At 44.0% G+C, this 19,311-nt stretch overlaps 1 protein-coding gene across 1 annotated transcript in view; it reads left to right on the top strand.

The window, feature by feature from the left end:
- The first annotated feature begins 11,183 nt into the window (after positions 1-11,183).
- Positions 11,184-19,311, top strand: part of ATP8A2 (ATPase phospholipid transporting 8A2) — a 309,878-nt gene continuing 301,750 nt past the window's right edge. Inside the window, exon 1 of the mRNA XM_068671922.1 lies at positions 11,184-11,341. Coding sequence (XP_068528023.1) covers positions 11,263-11,341 — 79 coding nt within the window. The 5' untranslated portion in view covers positions 11,184-11,262. The remainder of the gene's footprint in view (positions 11,342-19,311) is intronic.

The following is a 19,311-nucleotide window of genomic DNA, read 5'->3' as shown; positions in this document are numbered from 1 at the left end:
TGGGTTTGGATATTTAAATACAGCTTTATAAATGTCATTAAAAAGTCATGTCGTGTTATTAAAAGAAAAAAAAATGATATGCAAATTAGGACAGTGACATGACACTTCGGCTACTCAAGTTTGTGCATCAAAGTACCGTTGTGCATCATTCATTTTCCAGAGCAACATCCAGTTTGTGTTGTGGTCTGCTGTCACCAGAACAGCCTGAGGTCAGGTGCTAAAGTGAGATCATATAAAGAACACGGGGACCACTCACTTAACTCTTAGTAGCTTCATCATTTTTGCAGTATCAGTCAATGTCTGAGTAACTTTAAAAACTTAACATTTCAAAATAGGTTTATTTTTCAAAGAGCTTATGTTCACAGGTGCATTAAAGGTGCAGATATCTGGAAAATGGATGGAATACAGGTGTTTGAAATCCAGTTTGTTACCTGAATGCAGAAAATCAGCATTTCCTGTTATCTAACATTTCCGGTATTATCCAAAATGTAGTTTTGAAAACTTCAGTTCTGACACAATACTGGGTTTTAGGATCCAATATTTGTCCCTGAGTTTTCTTTAGTCTTTTCTACCAAACGCAACAGTGAAGCCAAATGTTCAAATTCTGGAATGCCACAGGTTTTTTTTTTTTTTCTTCCCCACTAAGACAAATCCACTAAGACAAATGATCCAACAATCCACTGTGTTCCTTTCCTCTTAAAATTCAGCATATTCAGTAGTTTGCTGTGGACATTTTCATCTAGTTGGGATGTGAAAGTCAACTAAAAGCTTTTTCCCCAGTGAAGTTCTCAGCTTTTTCTGGCAGCATCCATTAGCATATTTCCCCCCCTGTTTAAAGGAATGCTTCAGCTACTGTGGAACTGCATTTGTCACCCTTGCTGAGCTCCTCTTCAGGAAGGTTCTTTGTGCTTGTTGAACATGTTGTGGCACGGTGTGTTTGTTCCTGGCTTCCTACATCTTTTGCTGGAGGCAGCAGGAGCCGGACACTTCCCAGCCCTGTTCCTGTGTCACAGCAACCAGTCTGCTCGAGGCTGTGCAAAATTAACAGTACTCAGTACAGGAAGCCTCAAAAATTCATATTCTGTATTTATTGTCTAGTATGGAAGGTGTGATGTGTATGTGCTAATGGCTCCACGCTCACTTTTCTTACAGCATTTCCAGCACCAGCTGGTGTGAGTGATTGCCCTGTTGGACTGATGCTGCACTTCTCAGGCTTGTGATTTAGCATGTGATGATTTGGTGACCTGTCCATTCCTGCCTGTCAATTAATGCAAGGTTAGCTCTTTTTGCTATAAAAACATCCACTGGAAAGTATGTGCAGCCACTTATTGTGCATTACCTGGCTGGCAGTGCAAAGCTGCCAGCCCAGAGAGAGCACTTCGGTGCTGAGGTGTGCTAGGAGGTGGCCAGGCTTGGATCAAACTTCAAGTAAAAGGGATGCAGGAGGGTGGTGAGAAACTAGCGGCGGTAAGGAACGGGTGAGAGTAGAGCTAAAAGCCCACCCTGAGGCAGAGGGGTCACTAGTTCTCTGCTACCCAGAGTTCCTGTACGAAAGAAAGCTCAAACAATACAGATGGATTTATTTCTAGTGGCTTTCTTCCAGCAAGCATGGGGATAGCAGCAGCAGTGAGAACGGGAAACTCTCTTCGGCCTTGCAGGCAGGTGCCTACCTGTTGTGACAATAATCCTCTTTTGCTATGTGCTGACAACGCTTATTCACCAAGTCGTAAGCTGACAGCAGAGCTATGTTTGCACATTCTGTGTCTGTCGTCATAGTCAGAGAGATTGTGCCCGGTTCCGTGAAATGGGTGGCCAGAGATCTTTGCAGCCTGCTCGTTAATCTTGCTGTGAAGGTTAAAATACAAGGAAGATCTTGTATAAGACTACAAAAATAATAGTAACTTGACATTTAGTGAATGCACTGGATTTACTTGAAGACTTAGAGTTACCTGCAGCACGGGTAGTAGATGCTCAAATGTTGGAGTTGTGAAGTTGAGTAGGACCAAGCTGGGACACGTGAGAAGGGAGGCTGCCTGTGCCAACACAGCTTGGCTTTCTAGTGCTCCTCCACGCTTCCATTATTTCTCGGCACAAATGGGCCTCCCTCAGAGCACCACGCTCACTACTGAGCTGCTGTCAAATCTTTCTTCGTCTTTTGTTCTTGGACTCCGAGTCTTTTACTGGATGCTTTTAAATCCCTGTCTTTAAGGGAAGAATTTACTTCTTCATAAGTTAATTTGTGATGCTTTTTGCTCATGGTCATTTCCTCAATATATTTGAGAGAAGAATCTGCCTTGTACTTAGAAATATTTCCTACCATCTATCTCAGTTTTTCTTTGTTATTTTTAATGAGTATTATTTCTCCAGCCAACTGTCTTCTATTCAGACATTTAATAGGGTATGGTTTACATAAACGTAATTGTATGGCAAGACAGAAAGCTAAAAATAAAGAAATGTTAAAGATGAACAGCATCGTATCCTCAAACTATAAAAGATATCTTCTAAGCCATCTTTGGTTAATATCTAATAGACGTTTTCTGTTGCTCATCTGCTTCAGGATACACAGCTATTCGTACTGGCATCAGCCTAGGCTTACCTCGGGAAGGAGTAAGATGTTAAGTGACTTATATCGTTGAAATTAAGAAAAGTAATTTTAGTTCTGTGGAAATAAATAGAAAATCATGGGCAGAAGCTTTAAAAATAACAATTTGTTTCAATTGAAATATTAAATTCAGGTCAACTGGCTGTGCTAATCCAGAACACGTCTAGAAAGCCTTAAATCTGAACATAACTCAGAGCTGGATTGGACAAGAATATTGAAAAGATACAGAGGACTTGCAGGCTAAGTTAATCAGTTTTTCCATTTCTTACATGTATTATGTTGTCAGTGACTTTCCAGCTGCTATTCTGGCCCTGTATGCCTCCCTAATAGCCTCTCCTTTAATAATACATAAACTAGAAATGGATTCCTTTGTTACAAAATCATTGCAAACTAGGCAGAAGTGCTTTAATTTCTTCCTATTCCTCAGACTCTTTCCATCTTCCTTTTCTTTTCTTTCAGTATTAATTAAATCTTTTTCTATACCTGCAACCATTTACAAGGGTTTTTTTTCATTCTTTCATCTTAGGAGCAGACTATTTCTGCAAAGCTTGTTCCTCTGGCACTACTGAAAAGTTCATGTGAGTCATTTACATGTCTAGAAAAAGGGAATGATCAGGGATCATAGGCACATCACTGCTACTTTTCATAGTCTTTCAGGTTTGTTGAACATATGGTATCCCAGAATAGCTCCGAAACTAAAACAAGGGGATCACGTTGTTTTCATGTCCCAATACGTCCAATATTAGATCCATATCGGCAATGTCTGTTTATCATCAGAAACCAGAAAAGCAACAGAGAACTGTGAGGCCAGAGGTACAACGTGTAGTTGTTGCGCTGACCTGAGAGGTTTGTCACACACCCTGATCTGAACCTAACCAAAGAAGTTACACCTGGTGCGCTGGAGTCGCAGTGATGGGTTGCACGACCTCTCCGGGTTTGGCTCAGCGTCAGGTGTTCGTTCTCTTCATGTTTTAAGGTTTTTAGAAATACAAAGAGGGAATTCATTCATTGGATGTTTGGTTGTCTGATATATGATTAGTATAAATTTAAACTTTTGATCTAAAAACAATAACAATGGAAAATAGAACAGGAAATATGATAGGTTATCAGGTGGGCTTTGGTATCAGGTTTCTTGCTAAGGCACAGGTGCAGTTAAATCATGGTAATGGAAGAGCAGCAGCAAGGTTTGGCTTAGATCTGGTGTCAGCGTGGTTGGGTTTGCATAGCCGAGCAGAATGGCTCAGCCCAGTTCTATTAACAGAAGGCAGAGTGCTAAACTACGAAAAATAAACGTGTAAGTATGTAAAGAAAGGAATCACAGCATGTATACGAGGAGAATTTTCTGGAGTTACTGGCACCAAAAAAAAGCAGATGGGACCTTCAGACAACTGGGAGGAGCCTCATGTTCAAAGGCCTGGTCCCACAGGGGACTTGAACCGTGCTGACACCTGCTGAAAGATCCTCACAGCAGGGCACAAGCTGTCCAGGAGATTTCTGGATTATCATCTCACAAATGATTGAGTACTCATGCTGGTTTCCTCAGTGCCCCGGAGTGCATCCCATTAAAATTTAAGGATTATTCCTTTCCATATACACCACTGAAGCCAGACAGTGGCATCACGTTTATTGAGTTTGTAGGATTTGCCAGTTTGTGAAGAGGCTTTGAGACCTGGCTCACCTTTTGAGCACACTAATCATGCATCACGATGCATGAAAGACAAATGAAAGACAAAGATTTTAAAGGAGAGAGGGGGAGAATGGCAGAAAGCTCTGTTAATGGTATCCAGTCACACAGTGTAGCTGTGACAATGAAGCCGTGCGTACCCGGCTTTCATCAGAGCAGCACATGCAGCAGAAGAAATGGGCAAGCCAACAGTGCTGTGCCCAGAGATAAGTCCTTAATGAAATGTACCCTTGGCTCTCTTGAGAGGCCGTGCAGCTGATCTGATTTCAGCCTGTACGTGGAAATCATCAGCAAGAGGTGAGTTCTGCAGCCTTCCTGCAGCCTGCTCTGGGGGGAATGGGTTTAGCCCAACATTTGGAGACGCAGGCTACCTCAAAGCAACACTTACTTAATTTCCACTCAGTTTACACAGGTCTTTGAGCAGTTAAAATAAGACCCGGAGCAGGTTCGGCACCTACAAACTCCATGTGAGCTGCTCCTTTCCATTCGCACTCACTCCAGAAGGTGTTTATCCCACCGCTAAATTTATCTGCAGTGTAATGTAAATTGCCTGAAGTGCAAGAATCAAACATATACATACAACAAAACAAACACAGCTTTGTTTTTCTTCTACAGGTTGAACAGCTATAGTGGGGGATCGCTTCATCTCATTATTTTTAGCAGCCCTTTGTAAAGGCCATTTGGCGCCTACGGTTGGGGTTCTTATCCTGAATCAAGTGGGACAGGAATATCACTTACTGCTACTTCCAAAAAAAGCTTCAATTTTTGTGTTGGACCTTTCTGTCCCATCTCGAGTATTAAGCTTTCATCTAGGGCAGTCCCATTAAAATATATTTCCTTATGCAACACCAGTTCCACTGTGCTGAGCATCTGTACGTATCTTACACACCCTGTAAGTTATTTTTATAGCTCACACAGCTCTGAGCCACATTAGTAATGGCTCATTCCTTTACCTTCAAGCATGCGTGCTCAGGAAAGTGCACCACATTGCTATTTTGGGAGTGAGGTCTTGCCCTTAGCTGAGTGAGTGATGCATGAACAGAGCGGTTGGGTTGCTGTTACCATTCCTTTGGCTGCTTTTGCATGCAGTTGATTTCTTTCCTTCAGTGGACATACAAAGAACTGTTCTGCCTGCACTGAAAGAACAGAAACACCGCTGTGTGTGAGCAGAGTTAGCATGGAGCTGGGGGACGGATGTGTAGCAGTTAACTTGGGTATACACACAGTGAGAATGAAGAATCGTGTTACTTCTTGCCTAGCACTCTGTGTGTATGTTTGTGTGCCCATGCACACACATGCATGTAAATCCCCTTCTTGGAAGTGCTCAAGGCCAGGCTGGATGGGGCTTTGGGCAACCTGGTGTGGTGGGAGGTGTCCCTGCCCATGGCAGGGGGGTGGAACTGGGTGGGCTTTAAGGTCCCTTCCAACCCAAACCATTCTGTGATTCTACGATATATATACATAAAATGAACTCTGTGGGAAAAAAAAAAAATAAAGGGGGGGGGGGGGAAATGCAAGTGTAATAGTGTAATGATTAAGTTAGAAGTATCGGTTATCTGGCTATCTGATCAGTCTTTCAGATGGGCTACTTTATAGGTATATAGGCACTGTCCCCACTGCCACAGCAGCTGAGACCTCCTCCTTTTTAGATTGTTTAAATTCCATTTCCTTTTTTTTTTTTTTTTTGTGAAAGTTTCTGCTCAGTCAGAGTAGAAGTGAAAACCAAGTTTAGGGTTATTTTGCCAACAGGCTCCTGAAATGTATGCTGTGACTTATTTTATTTTGGTTTGGTTTTGAGGCATCTCCCAGTCCGCAGACTCTGAAAACTCTCTTTGCGCATACTCAGACCTCGATCACTGGTTCTGCCCTCCCAGCTGATCCCAATCCCTCGCTTCCCCATATCCCTTGTGCCCCTACCGTGCCTTGACCCATCGCAGGCCCCCATTCCCCTTCCTGCCCCGCTGCTGCGGTGCCCCGGGACGGGCTTGGGGCCCGGAGCTGTCCGCGGTGCTGCACCGGGACTGGTCTTGGATGGTGTACAGCACATCCCATCCCATCCCATCACGCTGTGGTCATGTAGCCAGCTCTCTGGCACCTTGCCTTTGCGCATGGACCTGAGTGAAAATAATGGAAATACTCCTTGTGCACTGTGAGTACTGTCTACATTCTGCAAATCTATCTTAAACTTACCTTTATCGAGCTTTTCATTTCTTCAGCATTATTCTTCTTTGCTTCAAATAACCATTTTTTTCTTCATTATTAGGAAATTACTAACTTGGTTCACTAAAAGCTGGAGAAACCTCTACGGTCTGCTGTGCAAAGCATTTGAAAGGTTTGCTCTACACGCAGCCTTCTGACAATTGCCAGCCTGAAGAATTCCTTCTGTGAACACTATTATCGTGGAATAAAATGACTTGATCTGATTTCACTCACTGTGTTTTGAATGCACATACAAATTTGGAGCTATTTTGGTAAAATAATAACAGTAATGTTTGCTTCCTGAATTAGCATGCAGGTGTAAAGGAGCCCCAGATGCTGTTTTATTAAGTAGTACTTAGTCTTGAGTATTCAACACAAAATTACATTTTTTTCTCCATTATTTAGTTTCCCTGATTTGTGAGCACTAATATAGAAGAGGCTCAGTACTTTTCAGTTTTTCAGAATTTTTCAGGCAAATCACAGATCACATCCTCCTACACAATGAGTACCAATTTCACTTTCCAATGCAATTATCCTACTCACTATAATTTTATTTACAAGTGTCATTATTCAAAAGTCATCTGGAAAACACTGATGTGTCTAGTGCTGATTAATTTCCATTGTTAAACTCAAGAGAAATAAAAGGAAACAACTGTACATCAGGAAACATCAATGAACGCTGAATGGGACTTGAAAAATAAAAGAGTGTCCTGCACTTCCACATCCTTGTCCTTCTGTTTTCCCCTCATTGCACCGACAGGTAATGGCTTACCCTACTCCAACCTGTCCCCCTCACCCCCATTTCACGTGCAATTCAGCATAATTTTTCCCATTCTCAATGAAATCTCTGCACTATGAGTTAGCTGTAAGAGCAGGGTGTTACCGAGTGATGTTCCTTCTGCAGTAGGACGTGTAGGAGACTACCAGATCCTCTGGGAGGCCACAGGTGGGCCGTGCACACGTTAATACTTGGCCATAAAATATCTTCCTGCTGCCCCATACCTTCAGTCACGTCCCCTACCTGTCTACAGAGACGGTGGTGCTACAAAGGAGGTCCATAAAGGATTTCCTATCTTTTTCCTAAGTTCAGTGATGCTAAGCAAACTTTCTGGATCTGCAAGTAGCTTTCTTTAGGAATCTTGAAAGAGCTGTTGCTGGCTTTCTGGCCTTTCTAAAATTGTCACAATGAATGACAGATACTGCACATATACTTCAGCATGCTTTACATTGTGCTGGCTTTGATCCTATACATGTAAAAAGGATCAAAAAAAAAAAAAAATTGTCCCAGCACAAATATTTGGTTTAAGACCAAGGCAGTCTGATTATGTTTTTGTTTTTAAAGGGAGAGGAATTAAGCAAGCAGAACTTTCATGAAATTACTCTTGTCCTGTAACTGGATAGTGCCATTACTGGTAGCAAGCCACAAGCTTTGTAGTGAGTTTGCAAGGCTTCAAAGGCTTCAGGACTGAAGCTTGCTTTGTCTGAGCTTTCTTGGCCAGCATGAGGCTTTGATTACTTTCTTTAGTTGTGAGAGCAGTATCTGTTATTGCGGTGGCAATGGCCGTGTCTAACTTTTGCTTAACTTTGATACAAACTTTCACATGGACAGTGCCAAGAGTTGTTCTGTGTAGAATGAGATGTTTATCACTAACCCGGTGACGTAGTGTAGAAGAATACAAGCCTGGGGTGACAGCAGAGTCCCTTGAAAGGCTGAGCACAGGATACTCCAGGGGAGGCATAGGATGACAAAAACAAACAAACAAATAAATAAATATATATAGATTAAAAACAAAACAAAAACAAACAAACAAACAAAAAAACACCTCTCTAAATAACTCTCCAGTAACCAGCCAGAGAAGTGCAGACATGGAACCTGGGCAAGACTGGGTTTCAGGGTAAAAAAAAAAAGAACAGATACATACCACACAGAAATAGCATTGTACATAGTAAGTATGGATGTAACACAAAGCTGTAGACTAGTGAAGAAAAAGCAAGGTGTAAAAATATATTAGAAAACATATAAAAATAGCCCCGGGCTTAGCCCTAATCCAAACAGGAGGAAGGAAAAGAGGAAGAAGAAACCCCACCACATCACAGCTCCCATCAAAGCAGTTGGCAAGACACAGATGACACCTGCTGCTCCAGGAAAACTGGCACTGTCAACCTCAGACCCCAGAGGGATGGCTGAAGGGTGAGCACAACACCAGCAAAGGGATACAGAGGAAGAGTATGACTATAAAAAAATGAATTGCATTATTATTTTCTTTTTTGTAGTAGATTTCCTTGTTTTTCTTTGTTTTCTATCATAAACTCTCACCCGACAGTTATTTGGGTCTTTGACTAGACTGTTAAGTTTTCTGTTTTACTACTAAGGAATTCTATGTAAAGTCTTCTCCTTCTCCTTCTCCTTCTCCTTCTCCTTCTCCTTCTCCTTCTCCTTCTCCTTCTCCTTCTCCTTCTCCTTCTCCTTCTCCTTCTCCTTCTCCTTCTCCTTCTCCTTCTCCTTCTCCTTCTCCTTCTCCTTCTCCTTCTCCTTCTTCACCAAACTCATAACCAAAATGTGTGTGACATTAGTAACTGGAACAAAGGACACATCTTTTGGAAATTTGGGCTGAACAAACTCTCTAAGGTCCCAGAGAGTATCTGGCACAGTCAGAAATAGAATCAAGATATCCTGTCTCCCAGTCTGGCACATTAACCACAGAACCACTCTTCCTGCCTTTGCTTTATTTATTACATTGAAATAATTATTATGCATACTGAGCTCTTTGAAAGTACATTGCTATAAATACTAGAAAAGTGAGCACATTGTAATTTGAAGAATACTAGCTCCTTTTTGTTTTTCAGCACATCGTTCAACCCATGGAGCCATTATGACAGACCTCAGGGAACCGTACTGTCATGACTCACGGTCCGATAATACACAATTTAGTGCACATCAGCGGAATGACAAAGCCAGGCGTTGCATAATAAAATGACAAAGGTGAGGCCTGCACAACTGAACAATGTATTTCCTTTCTCTTAACGCAGTGTGGACAGCTTACAGTGGGCAATATTTTCAGTGTGCCATAAACACAGTTCACCTGAGGGTTAGTTTCTGAAGAAAAAGTAAACATGGAACCAGGATGTGTCATTCTTTCTCGGTCATTTTTTGAGCACTTTCCTTCACTTTGATCTGACAGCTTTAACCCAAAGCGACCTTCACTTTTGTGGACGAGCTAACAACATATGTGAACTGATTTTTGTCCTCCAGGCAATTCTTACTGGTACAAAAACACTGACTACAGCAGAAAGTAATCTCTGGAGAGGCAAAAGAGTAAGATGGTAGAGAAAGCCATATTAATGAAAACAACAACAACAACAAAAAAACAACTATGTCATGGGCTGAAAATGGTAAAGTCATGCAGGAAAGCCAGCACTCAGCATTGCTCCTATGGGATGATTTCATTCTCAGAAGCTCTCAGGCCAGCCTTCTTCCAGAGCAATAAAATCCACAGGAGTAAAAGCTTCTCACAGACCAGGAAGTTTTACAGCAGCCCTGGCTCAAAGGGAGCCTCTCCAGCGGACTGTGATCTATTCAGTCAGTGTAAAGCACTGCAATTCTGTACTCTGTATTTGTAAACTAAACTTATATATACTACTTTTTATGAAGTTGTAGCTGGAAACTATCAGTTTCCATTGTTATATGTGAGGACACAGAAGTACAGCAAGATTTGGTGGCTTGGCAATATTCATGATCTTTGAAATAGCACCAAAATCCCCCATCTGGTACACTAGCCAACTCCACATGATGGAGTGGTTTAGATCCTGCTTTAAAGTCATTTTTTTTTCAAGGTATTGGAGACTGTCTCTTCTGCAAAAGGCCTTTCCAAAACTTGGTACATCCTCATCTCAGGGGAGCTTCTGCCTCTTTCACAAAGCTTACCCCAGAAAGTCCTGGTGAAGGCCCCCCATTTGGAGATGGCCAACACTGGAAGGTGGGGCAACCACTGCTGGCTATGCCTGATTGAGGCTAGAATCTATAAAGATTGAGATACTTCGATTTAGTTTATTTTTGTCCTTTAATTTCTTTCCTTCTGTGCCTGTCCTTGGTGGGCAAACTCTTATTGTTGCAAGTATTTTGCACAGAAAGAGGAAGGTGATGCGCTGCAAGAATTAAGTAGCATATTGATTAATCTTTCCTATATTTTTTTTTTCATCCTTGATTTACCAGACATTTTAAATTGAGCAGGAATGACATCTTTTGAGAAGCGGCTGGCAGGAGGCCAGTACTGGGAGATGTCCTTGTAACTGGAACAAAGAAGCCTGCTTATGGCCCTAGATCCCAAACGGGGGTTGTTGAGGTGCTTCAGGTGCCTAAAATGCCACATCTTAGTTGCAGGTGGACAACTTTAGAAACCAGCAGGCCCTTATTTTATTGTGTTATGCACAATCACTCATTCTTGGTGACTTGAGCTGTGAGGTGCACTGTGTGTGCTGCCTCAGCCGAGGAGCTCCCCGGGCTGTGGGGCCGCAAGGCCGGGGCTCCCCGGAGGGAGGACTGGAGGTAAAAAGGGGGGACACCCCGCTACCCGGGGGGCTCCCCTTCGACCCCAGCCGTGAGGGAAGGAGGCTGCGGGTCCCCCCTTTTTGCCTCAGCCGGGCACCTTCGCCTCGCCCGCCCCCTCACCGGGCCGCAGCGCGGCGTCTGCGTGCCGGGGGGGGGCCATGGCCAGCCCGGCGCCGCCGCAGCCCTGCTAGCACCGCCGGCCGCCCCGGCCCCGGCCTGGGCACCGGCATGCCGACCGGGGCCCGCCTCGGCACGGCGCTGAGGATGTCCCTGCAGCGCAAATCCTCCAAGATCCACTCCTCGGCCGGTGAGGGGAGAATGGGGGCGAGGCGGGGCTGGAGGTTGGGGGGCGGAGGAAGGAGCGAGGGGAGCCCTGGGGGGGGGGGGGGGGGGAAGGCGCCTCCATAGCCCCGCCGCCGCCTTCCTGCCGGCTCTTCCAGCCCCTATCGGGGCTTTGCGGTGGTCCTCGGGGGCTCGGCAGCCGCCTGCAGGCCGGGGGAAGCCCCCCCGAGCCCGGTGGGAGGCGGGCAGGGGGCGGTGGAGCCCCTGAGGAGCTGCCTCAGGAGGTGCAGGGGGAACAAAAACGCTTCCCCTGGTGGTTCAGGGGAACATGGGCACAAAGGGAGCTCGCAAGGTGAAATTCTGGGCCTGGCACCGTGTCTGAGGGGCCAAGGTGCCTTCAGAATCGCCACTGTGACCCTGCAGCATGTCCTGAGCCCTCCGCTCTGCTCAGAGCACCCTGAGGGCACGTACAGGATTGCTTTTGGATGACACTGAGCTGGAAGGAGTCCTGCAGCCTCTGGTGCCCACCCAGCCCATCGAACCGGGCTGGAGGTAGTTCGAAGGAGAAGTCCTTTGGCTCCCTTGCACAGTCCGGTTTCTCCTCTGATGTTCTCCTGTTTGGCCTCGCTGCTCGCAAGGGCAGGACCTCAGGGACCTCCGCAGAGCTGCTGAAGTAAGCAGGGCAGTAAGCAGCGAGGTGTGTAATGCTGCCTCACAGGACACGGTAAGGTTTCAGCCTGGGATCTGGCACCTTACCAAGCTTTATGCGTCTTCAGTGTAAGACGTTCGGATGGAAACAGCCCCGGTTCAGCAGATGGCTCTGTCCAGCGGCTGGGGTTGTGTCCAGTTGTGCAGTCTGACCAAAATCCTCTCCTGCTGTGTCAGGGAGGCTCCTTTCCCCAGAGCTGCAGTTCAAGAGATTAATTTGCAGCCTCATGTTTGGAGTCCCAACCTAGGTGTACTTACCTGTAACCAGCCCTCGAAAAGATACCCAGGTGCACAACGCTTGGCAGTCGCAGAATGCTTGGCTTGAACATGGGACACACGGCGAGTTTAAGCTTCAACTTCTGTAAATCATCCTTGGGGATCTAGGTGGCTCAGTTGCACCTCAGTCATGTCTGTGTGCCTGAGTCATAGTGGATCTTCTAATTATCTATAACCGGCTTCAGACTTTCACATGTACCCTGCTTTTCACGTAAGAGAAATATGAATTAGACGATACTTTGAAGAACGATAGGGGTTGCTGGTTAGCATTGCTGTCACTGCTTCTCAGTTGTTGAACCATGAGTTCTGTATTTCACACTTTGAATATTTTTTGTGAAGGATAACAGAGGATAACCTTATGGGGGTATATATTCTACCTATACAAGTTCACATAATACAGGTTTGTGTAACTTAACGCATGGTTTATTAACGGAGATGATGGTGGTCGGCTACCTGTGGGCTGCCTCTTAGCACGAGTGTCCTGCCTGTCCCCTGTCATCAGCAGTCAGACGGTTGCATGGTCACCCAGCAGAGTGCTGATGTGGCTCTGTACCGGTCTGTGTGATCCCAAATGGCAGCAGGGAACGGGCAATGCAGGAGTGCTCTGTTTGTTCCAGCATCCTGCAGTCTGCTGTCTGCGTGGACTGAACAGGCTCTCACGAGAGGCTCTGTGCTGGGTGAAACCAAAGACACGTTTGGAGACTGAAAATCCATTCAGATGTGGGTGTGTGATAGCACTGCAAAATCTGAAGGCCTTCCCTGAATTGAATGGTGTGAAGGTCACCCTTTGTCATCCTCAGTAAGGGTCAGGTAAAATTGTCGTAATCCACTGCAGTTTCCTTTGCACATTTGTGAATATTCTGCCTGCTTTCCTTTTCTAAAAAGATCCTTCTTGCTTTAAACAGTTGTAGCTTGTTTGCTAGTCCTTTCTACTTTAGCGAGAATTTTAGTGATCTGAAAGTATTAGCTTTCAGCTTGAGTCACAGAGATTTCTCTTCGTGCTGTGTCAAGCATTTCGGGAGCTTATGGATATACTTCAGCCAAGAGGAGCTGTACCTCAGTGACGGGCTGATGATGTCTTTCCACGTCAGATCCAGTTGTGCTGTTCTACCCTCTTGTGTTTTGTAGCATTGCTTCCACATCTACTTAAACAGGATAAAATGTAATTAGTATACTTAGTGTACTGAGTTTTAAACCTGCTTAGCAGTGGTACAAAGGACTTTGTAGAAAACCAGATGAGGTGAAAAGGAGAAATTAGAGATGGCGACTCACCTCCTGCCACTCAAATGATCAGTCCTCTGCTTTTTTATGCATTTGCTCATTAATCGATTTCTTTTTTTGCTTTGTACAACTAAATCTCTTTATTGCTGTAATGTTGTACCAGCTGGGCTAAATTGATTAGATTTAAATTATTCTCAAAGAAGTCTCCAGCTCTTTGCTGTTGGAACCACAGACATCAAAGCCTAACCTGTTCTTCTCTTTCCTGTCTCCTTAAGTCACTAAAAATACGCAACTGTCAATAACACATCGGATAATTACACAGTAGCATTTTTATTTTTAGGGCAAAAAATGTTGAATTCCAACTTTAGATGGATTGAAGGTACAAATGATCCTGATGTCATTTACTGCGGTCTTTTGCAACGTCTCAGAGCTGCGCATCAGCAAGGAGGGATCATTTCAGTGCAGAGGTTGGCCCTGAGTCTTCTCCCAGGGCATGAGGAATGGGAATGTAAACAGCATTTCATGGTGCGAGACCGTACTCCTTGTATGCCTTTTTTGTCTACATTTGCTCTTAAATATTTGCTGATATTCTGTGCTGTGCATTTGGTCTTAAGAACAGCGTCTGTCTCCTAGAGCCTTACTCCCCTCTGGTTGTAAAGGATCCCTCTTTGTCAGAGGAATGGCTACGTAAGCTGCAGTCTCTTTGGGCTAGGCCATATTTTTGTATTGTGATAACATCTTTCCATGAGTGAAGTGTTGGGAAGTGCCCCATGGAGTGGTTGTAATTGCACAAAGGTATTTGTGTTTTGCTCAAAGCTTTCACCTGTAGTCGTTTACAGGGCAAAAGCCCTGCTCTGCTGTGGGAGGGAGACCTGGCAGTCATAGGGACGCTGAGCTGAGAGGTTCAGGGCCCAGCAAAAGCATTTCAGGACCATGAAAATGAAAAGGAGCACCCAACACATCTGGCAAGACTGCTGTAAGAACAGTATCGGCACACGGAAATTCTAGCCTGCGATGAGATTTTTCAGGTGAAGGCTAAAGTATGTGTGTGTTTCTGTAAATGTGTGGTGGTAATTACCTATTGCCATTACTGAGTTCCCGTTTCTTTTCATTGATGTCTAACTGGCACCTGACAGTATAATGTGCAGCTTACTCAATCACATCAAAGGCCCAACCCTATTTTCACAAGCATCACTAACAATTATGCCTTTTGAGCAGGATGGCATCACAATAAGCCCCATGTTTTATGTTACTGCACTTTTATATGAGCACAAAGCGGGGTCTGCTCAAGCCGAGCGAGCTCGTGGTCAGGCGTGAGCTGAGCTGGTGGCAATGATGGGGCTAACTCAAGGTCAACCCCACTCCTGGTGGCTTGGGTAACGCGCTTAGAGCTTGTCCAGCTATTAAACCTAGTTTGGGTCGGGATAGGAGGGAATTTAAAATACTTCTGCTTATGACACTGAGTTAGAAAAGGATGTTGAATGCACAGTTTCTGTGGATTAACTTCATTTATAGGCAAGGGCCAGAGTGTGGTGGCAGCAGAAACACGTCTTGTGAAGAGAGGTGAGATCATGAAGAAACATGAAAGATCAAACTGCTCAGATGAAGGGGGACACAGTTATTTAGGAGTTAAACAGATTTAGCTAACCTTTGGTTTTATGATTTAATATGTATTAAATAAAAAGAAATAGTTCAACCCTACCGTGTAGCCAATAGTCTTTTATTTGACTACAGTCACAACTCCATTGAAAACAGACACACACACTGCCTTTTCTGCTAACTACTTCTTCATTCCCTTCTTCACTTCCTCCACACAGGACTTTAGTTCCAGATTTTAGCTCCCTAGCAGTATCTGCTCATGGTATCCTGCCCTGTGCAGGGTGAGTCAATGTCTTCCTTTCTGGGTGGATCTAAAGGCGCTGACCTTCCCTTGTGATGTAGCAGTGGTGCTGTGGTAATTGCATGCAGGATTATGTGAGCGTAACGTGAGAGTGGTGTGGTTGCAGGGAAGCCAGCCTGCCTGTTCACGTTCCTAGAATATCCCAAAGGCAATGAAACTGCACCTGCTGAATATAAGAACAGTTGTTAAACAACGCTTTAGCTTTGCCACAAGGGTTGAGTATGGTCTTGATCTTACTACTTTCTAGTGGTTTCTGCATGGAAACCTCAGGCTTCAGAAGTGGTGCTGTTTTAAAGCAGTTATTTTTTCTCAGTAATTACCTTTTCTTCCCTCCCCAACAAGTTCCAAGCTGACAGCTCTCATTGACTGCACGTGGAGTTTGGAACGGTCATCTGAACATTGCTGCTGCCACCTCAAAACGATCACTCTTTGTACCAATTAGTTCCGTGTCACAAGGCTTATTGTAGTGAAGACTTGCTGAGAGCCCAACAAACAACCACATCAGCCATTTCTGCTTTTCTGGAAGGTATTCAGGTGATACTCCATAGACCTGCTACATGGTGATGCTCTCAGCCGGCTCATTTCCCTTTCATCATTCTTCTTGGAGCCGTCAGGTACACCCTCTAAGTAATCTTTGAATCAGAGGGCTGATGTCCTACTTGCAAAGTAGTACTCTAGACGCCTGTGTTAGCTTTATTACTCAATTACATTGCCATCTCATATTTGTTTTCTTGTTCTGTGTTGCACTGTGGCACATTTGAATAAGTTTGTGTTAGCACAAATATCAAAATGTCTGCTACTGATGGTACATGCCGAACCTGATGGCTGACAGGTTCTATTAAGGGATGGTTAATCACAAAATCTTTCTTGTGTGTGTAGCTAGTAGAGCAGAGCAATATATAAGATGTCGAAAAGGCAGTTGACATCTCTGCAGCAACAGCTTTCTGCTTCTGGGACAGTCATTAATTAAGTTTGGCTTGGCCTTTTCATCAACATAAATGTTCTCCTTTCAGTCTGCTATCTTTCTAGCTGAGCCTGTTGGAGCAATGGCAGATACATGAGACATGGGCTCTGAAAGCTTCAGATAACCAATTCTCAGCTGGCACACTGAAAGGCTAACTTGGGAGAGGTTGTTGACATGGTGGGAGATTGAGGAAAAAATGATTTTTTTCTGAAAATAAAAGTAAAATTGTTGTAATGTTTTTCATTAAAAGTTGAAAAAAATAAGAAGCTGTCAATATTGATAATTCTTTATTAGAACAAGTGTTTCAGTATTTGTTAGGAAAGCTTTCACAACTCTGATTAGCATTTCTGCCACCTTTTCATAAGGAATTCTGTCTACTAGAGAAGTTCCTGGGCAGTTTCTTTCCTGTATAAAGAAATGGAGAATCACAAGCAGTACTGTGTATCTTTAACATATTTCCACTTCTTTCGACCCTGACAAGGGAAATTTTTATTATTTTCAGTTCTATTTAACAACTTCAAAGCTGTTGCCCTGGGGTATCCCTGCAAAGTACAAGTGAATGCGATCTCGCCTTCCATTTGACTAAAAGGGAAGAGCCACGATGGGGTCAGACTTGTAATTTTTTTAATCAATCCTACAAAACAGGACAGTTTATCTTAGTCACAGGTTTTATCTGACGAGCCTACTTTATTTTAGAGTGGTGTAAATCAGGAGTAGCACAACTGAAGTCAGTGTATAGGCTCTGTAAGGAATATAATAAAACTTACTGGAAGGTCTCGCTTGATCTTTAACTCCTAATCTCTTGAATGCAGGCGACCCAAGCCATTAATTTGATTTCATTAGACAGGTAGGCAGCTATAAAGAGTGAAAGCAGAGGCGTTTATCTCCTGACAGTAATGCCACCCTTACTCACTTGCTCTTTTGAATAGAAGGAGGGCTCAGGCTTTATCTCCTGCTGCCCCAGCACTGCTCTGCCTCAAGCACCGTGGAGGGAACCGAACATCCTGTGCCTAGGAGCGTCCAGCCCAGCAGTTGTGAAAAGAAAGAATGAATCGAGTACCCCAGGCCTTTGTGTGCCTTTCAATACTTCAGGCAAATGTCACCTTATTATAACTTAATAGGTGCAGTTTGTTTGGAAAAGGCTCGGTGAAATTCCTGCTTGATGCCTTTGAGCGTTCAGCACTCCAGGTGCTAGATATGGGATGAAATGCACAAACCTCAGCCCTTGTTTTGAAGAGGAACAGAAGGAGAGGAATTACAGTTTGCAGATGTGGCCCAGCCTGAGGAGAGGACCTCTCTGCCTGAAGAGCAGTGTCCATTCACCGGGCACTCCTTAGCTGCAATCCTGACCTTGTTGGAGTTTACCCACCATCTTCAGCAAGTGAAAAGGTTCTCACCCTCTGGTTGCGATGGATGTAATTTTATTCACAAGTCTGAAATTTATTTACCCATTCTTTCAAGAGACTTTTATCGCTGTAAATCTTCATTAGGATACCAAGAGGGAGCGATTGGTCTTCAGAAAGAGAAAGGAGCGTCTAAAAAGATCTGAAAGATTTCAGATGAAAGAGTTGATTGCTTACAGAGAAAGCAAAAAGATTCTGGGGGTTGGGGTCCAAATTAAGACACTTCAGGATAGTGCCATTATTGGTAAATTTATTAGCATGCAGATCTGCTAATTAACTCAGTGAACTTAATTGAGGTACATTCCAACCTGAGAAACTGGGGTTGGACCCCATTTCAGGGCTTTGTATTACAGCGTTTAGCTCCTGCAGTAAGAATTAAGCTACATTTTATCTCAGTGGCTCTTTTGGTTATGATGAAGCTCTTCAGGACTACAGATGCCATTTCAGTTTGGCCAATACTTCAATATCTATTGTTTCACGGTGTTTTGGTGGTTTACTTACGAGCTACCAAATGCAAGCTTCTGTCAACCTAGCTATCGTTTAAACAGTGAAGTTTCCATACACATAAAGAGAGAGAATTATTTCAACTGCATGATGGTGCTGGTGCAGGAACAAACTTTCAGACATTTAGTCTGAAAGCAAGAAGCCTGTTCCTAAATATCAGACAACTGTTCAGAATGGCTTACAAATAGGAGTAGTAGGAAATAAATGTAGCTTGTTCCCATAACTGAATTTGTTTGGTATGTGAAAAGGTTGATGAAACAAACATTTGGAATGGGAGAATCTGAACTTTTAAACAGGCGTTTGCTTCTAGGTCTTTGTTTTTAAACACCAAGTAGAACCAGGAACTTTGTGGGCAGAAAATAGTCTCTTGAGACATTGGTCTCTAGGAGCAGGTAGTAAAATAGCACCAGCATTTAATATCTGCCTTCCTCTGCATGATAACAACCATCAAACAGAGCATATCCCAGCACCTCCTTTTCCCTGTGCTGGGATTCAGATGATCTGCTGTCACCTGAGTTTCAGATTCATTTCTCACTCAAAGATGACCATGGTTGTCCAAAGAAGTAGTCTGAAGTTATAGAAGAAAATGTCTGTCCTTACAAACTGTACTACTTTAATGATAGAAAAAAGGCAGAGAGCCTGTGCCTTTCCATTTTTTTAGTGTGCAGGATCATAGGATATCTGCAACATCCCAGGTCCTACAGTAGCCCCAAGGAGGTCTCTTCAGTTCCTTCCTCCACAGGAGCAGGACAAGGCAGTGTGTTATGTCTCACAGTAGGCTCACCTTTTTTTTTTTTCTTTTGTTCCTGTCTAAGGTGAGTCCTCATCACCAAGTAAGTGCCACCTCCCTTAATGCTGGTACCCACCCACTGTAGTTCTGGTAGGATTTTGAGTTCGATTCAAAGGGCTGCACCTAGCAGAGGAGTGAGCAGGAGATGTTCCAAGTCTGATCAGCAGAAGAGACCTTGATGATCCCAAACTTTCACTGTCAAAACACCCGAGGCCCTGAAGAGGGTGGA

Source organism: Anas acuta, chromosome 1, assembly GCF_963932015.1.
Source record: "Anas acuta chromosome 1, bAnaAcu1.1, whole genome shotgun sequence".
NCBI classification, from domain to species: domain Eukaryota; kingdom Metazoa; phylum Chordata; class Aves; order Anseriformes; family Anatidae; genus Anas; species Anas acuta.
The sequence above is the reverse complement of the archived record's forward strand: the minus strand, read 5'-3'. Positions and strand labels throughout refer to the sequence as shown.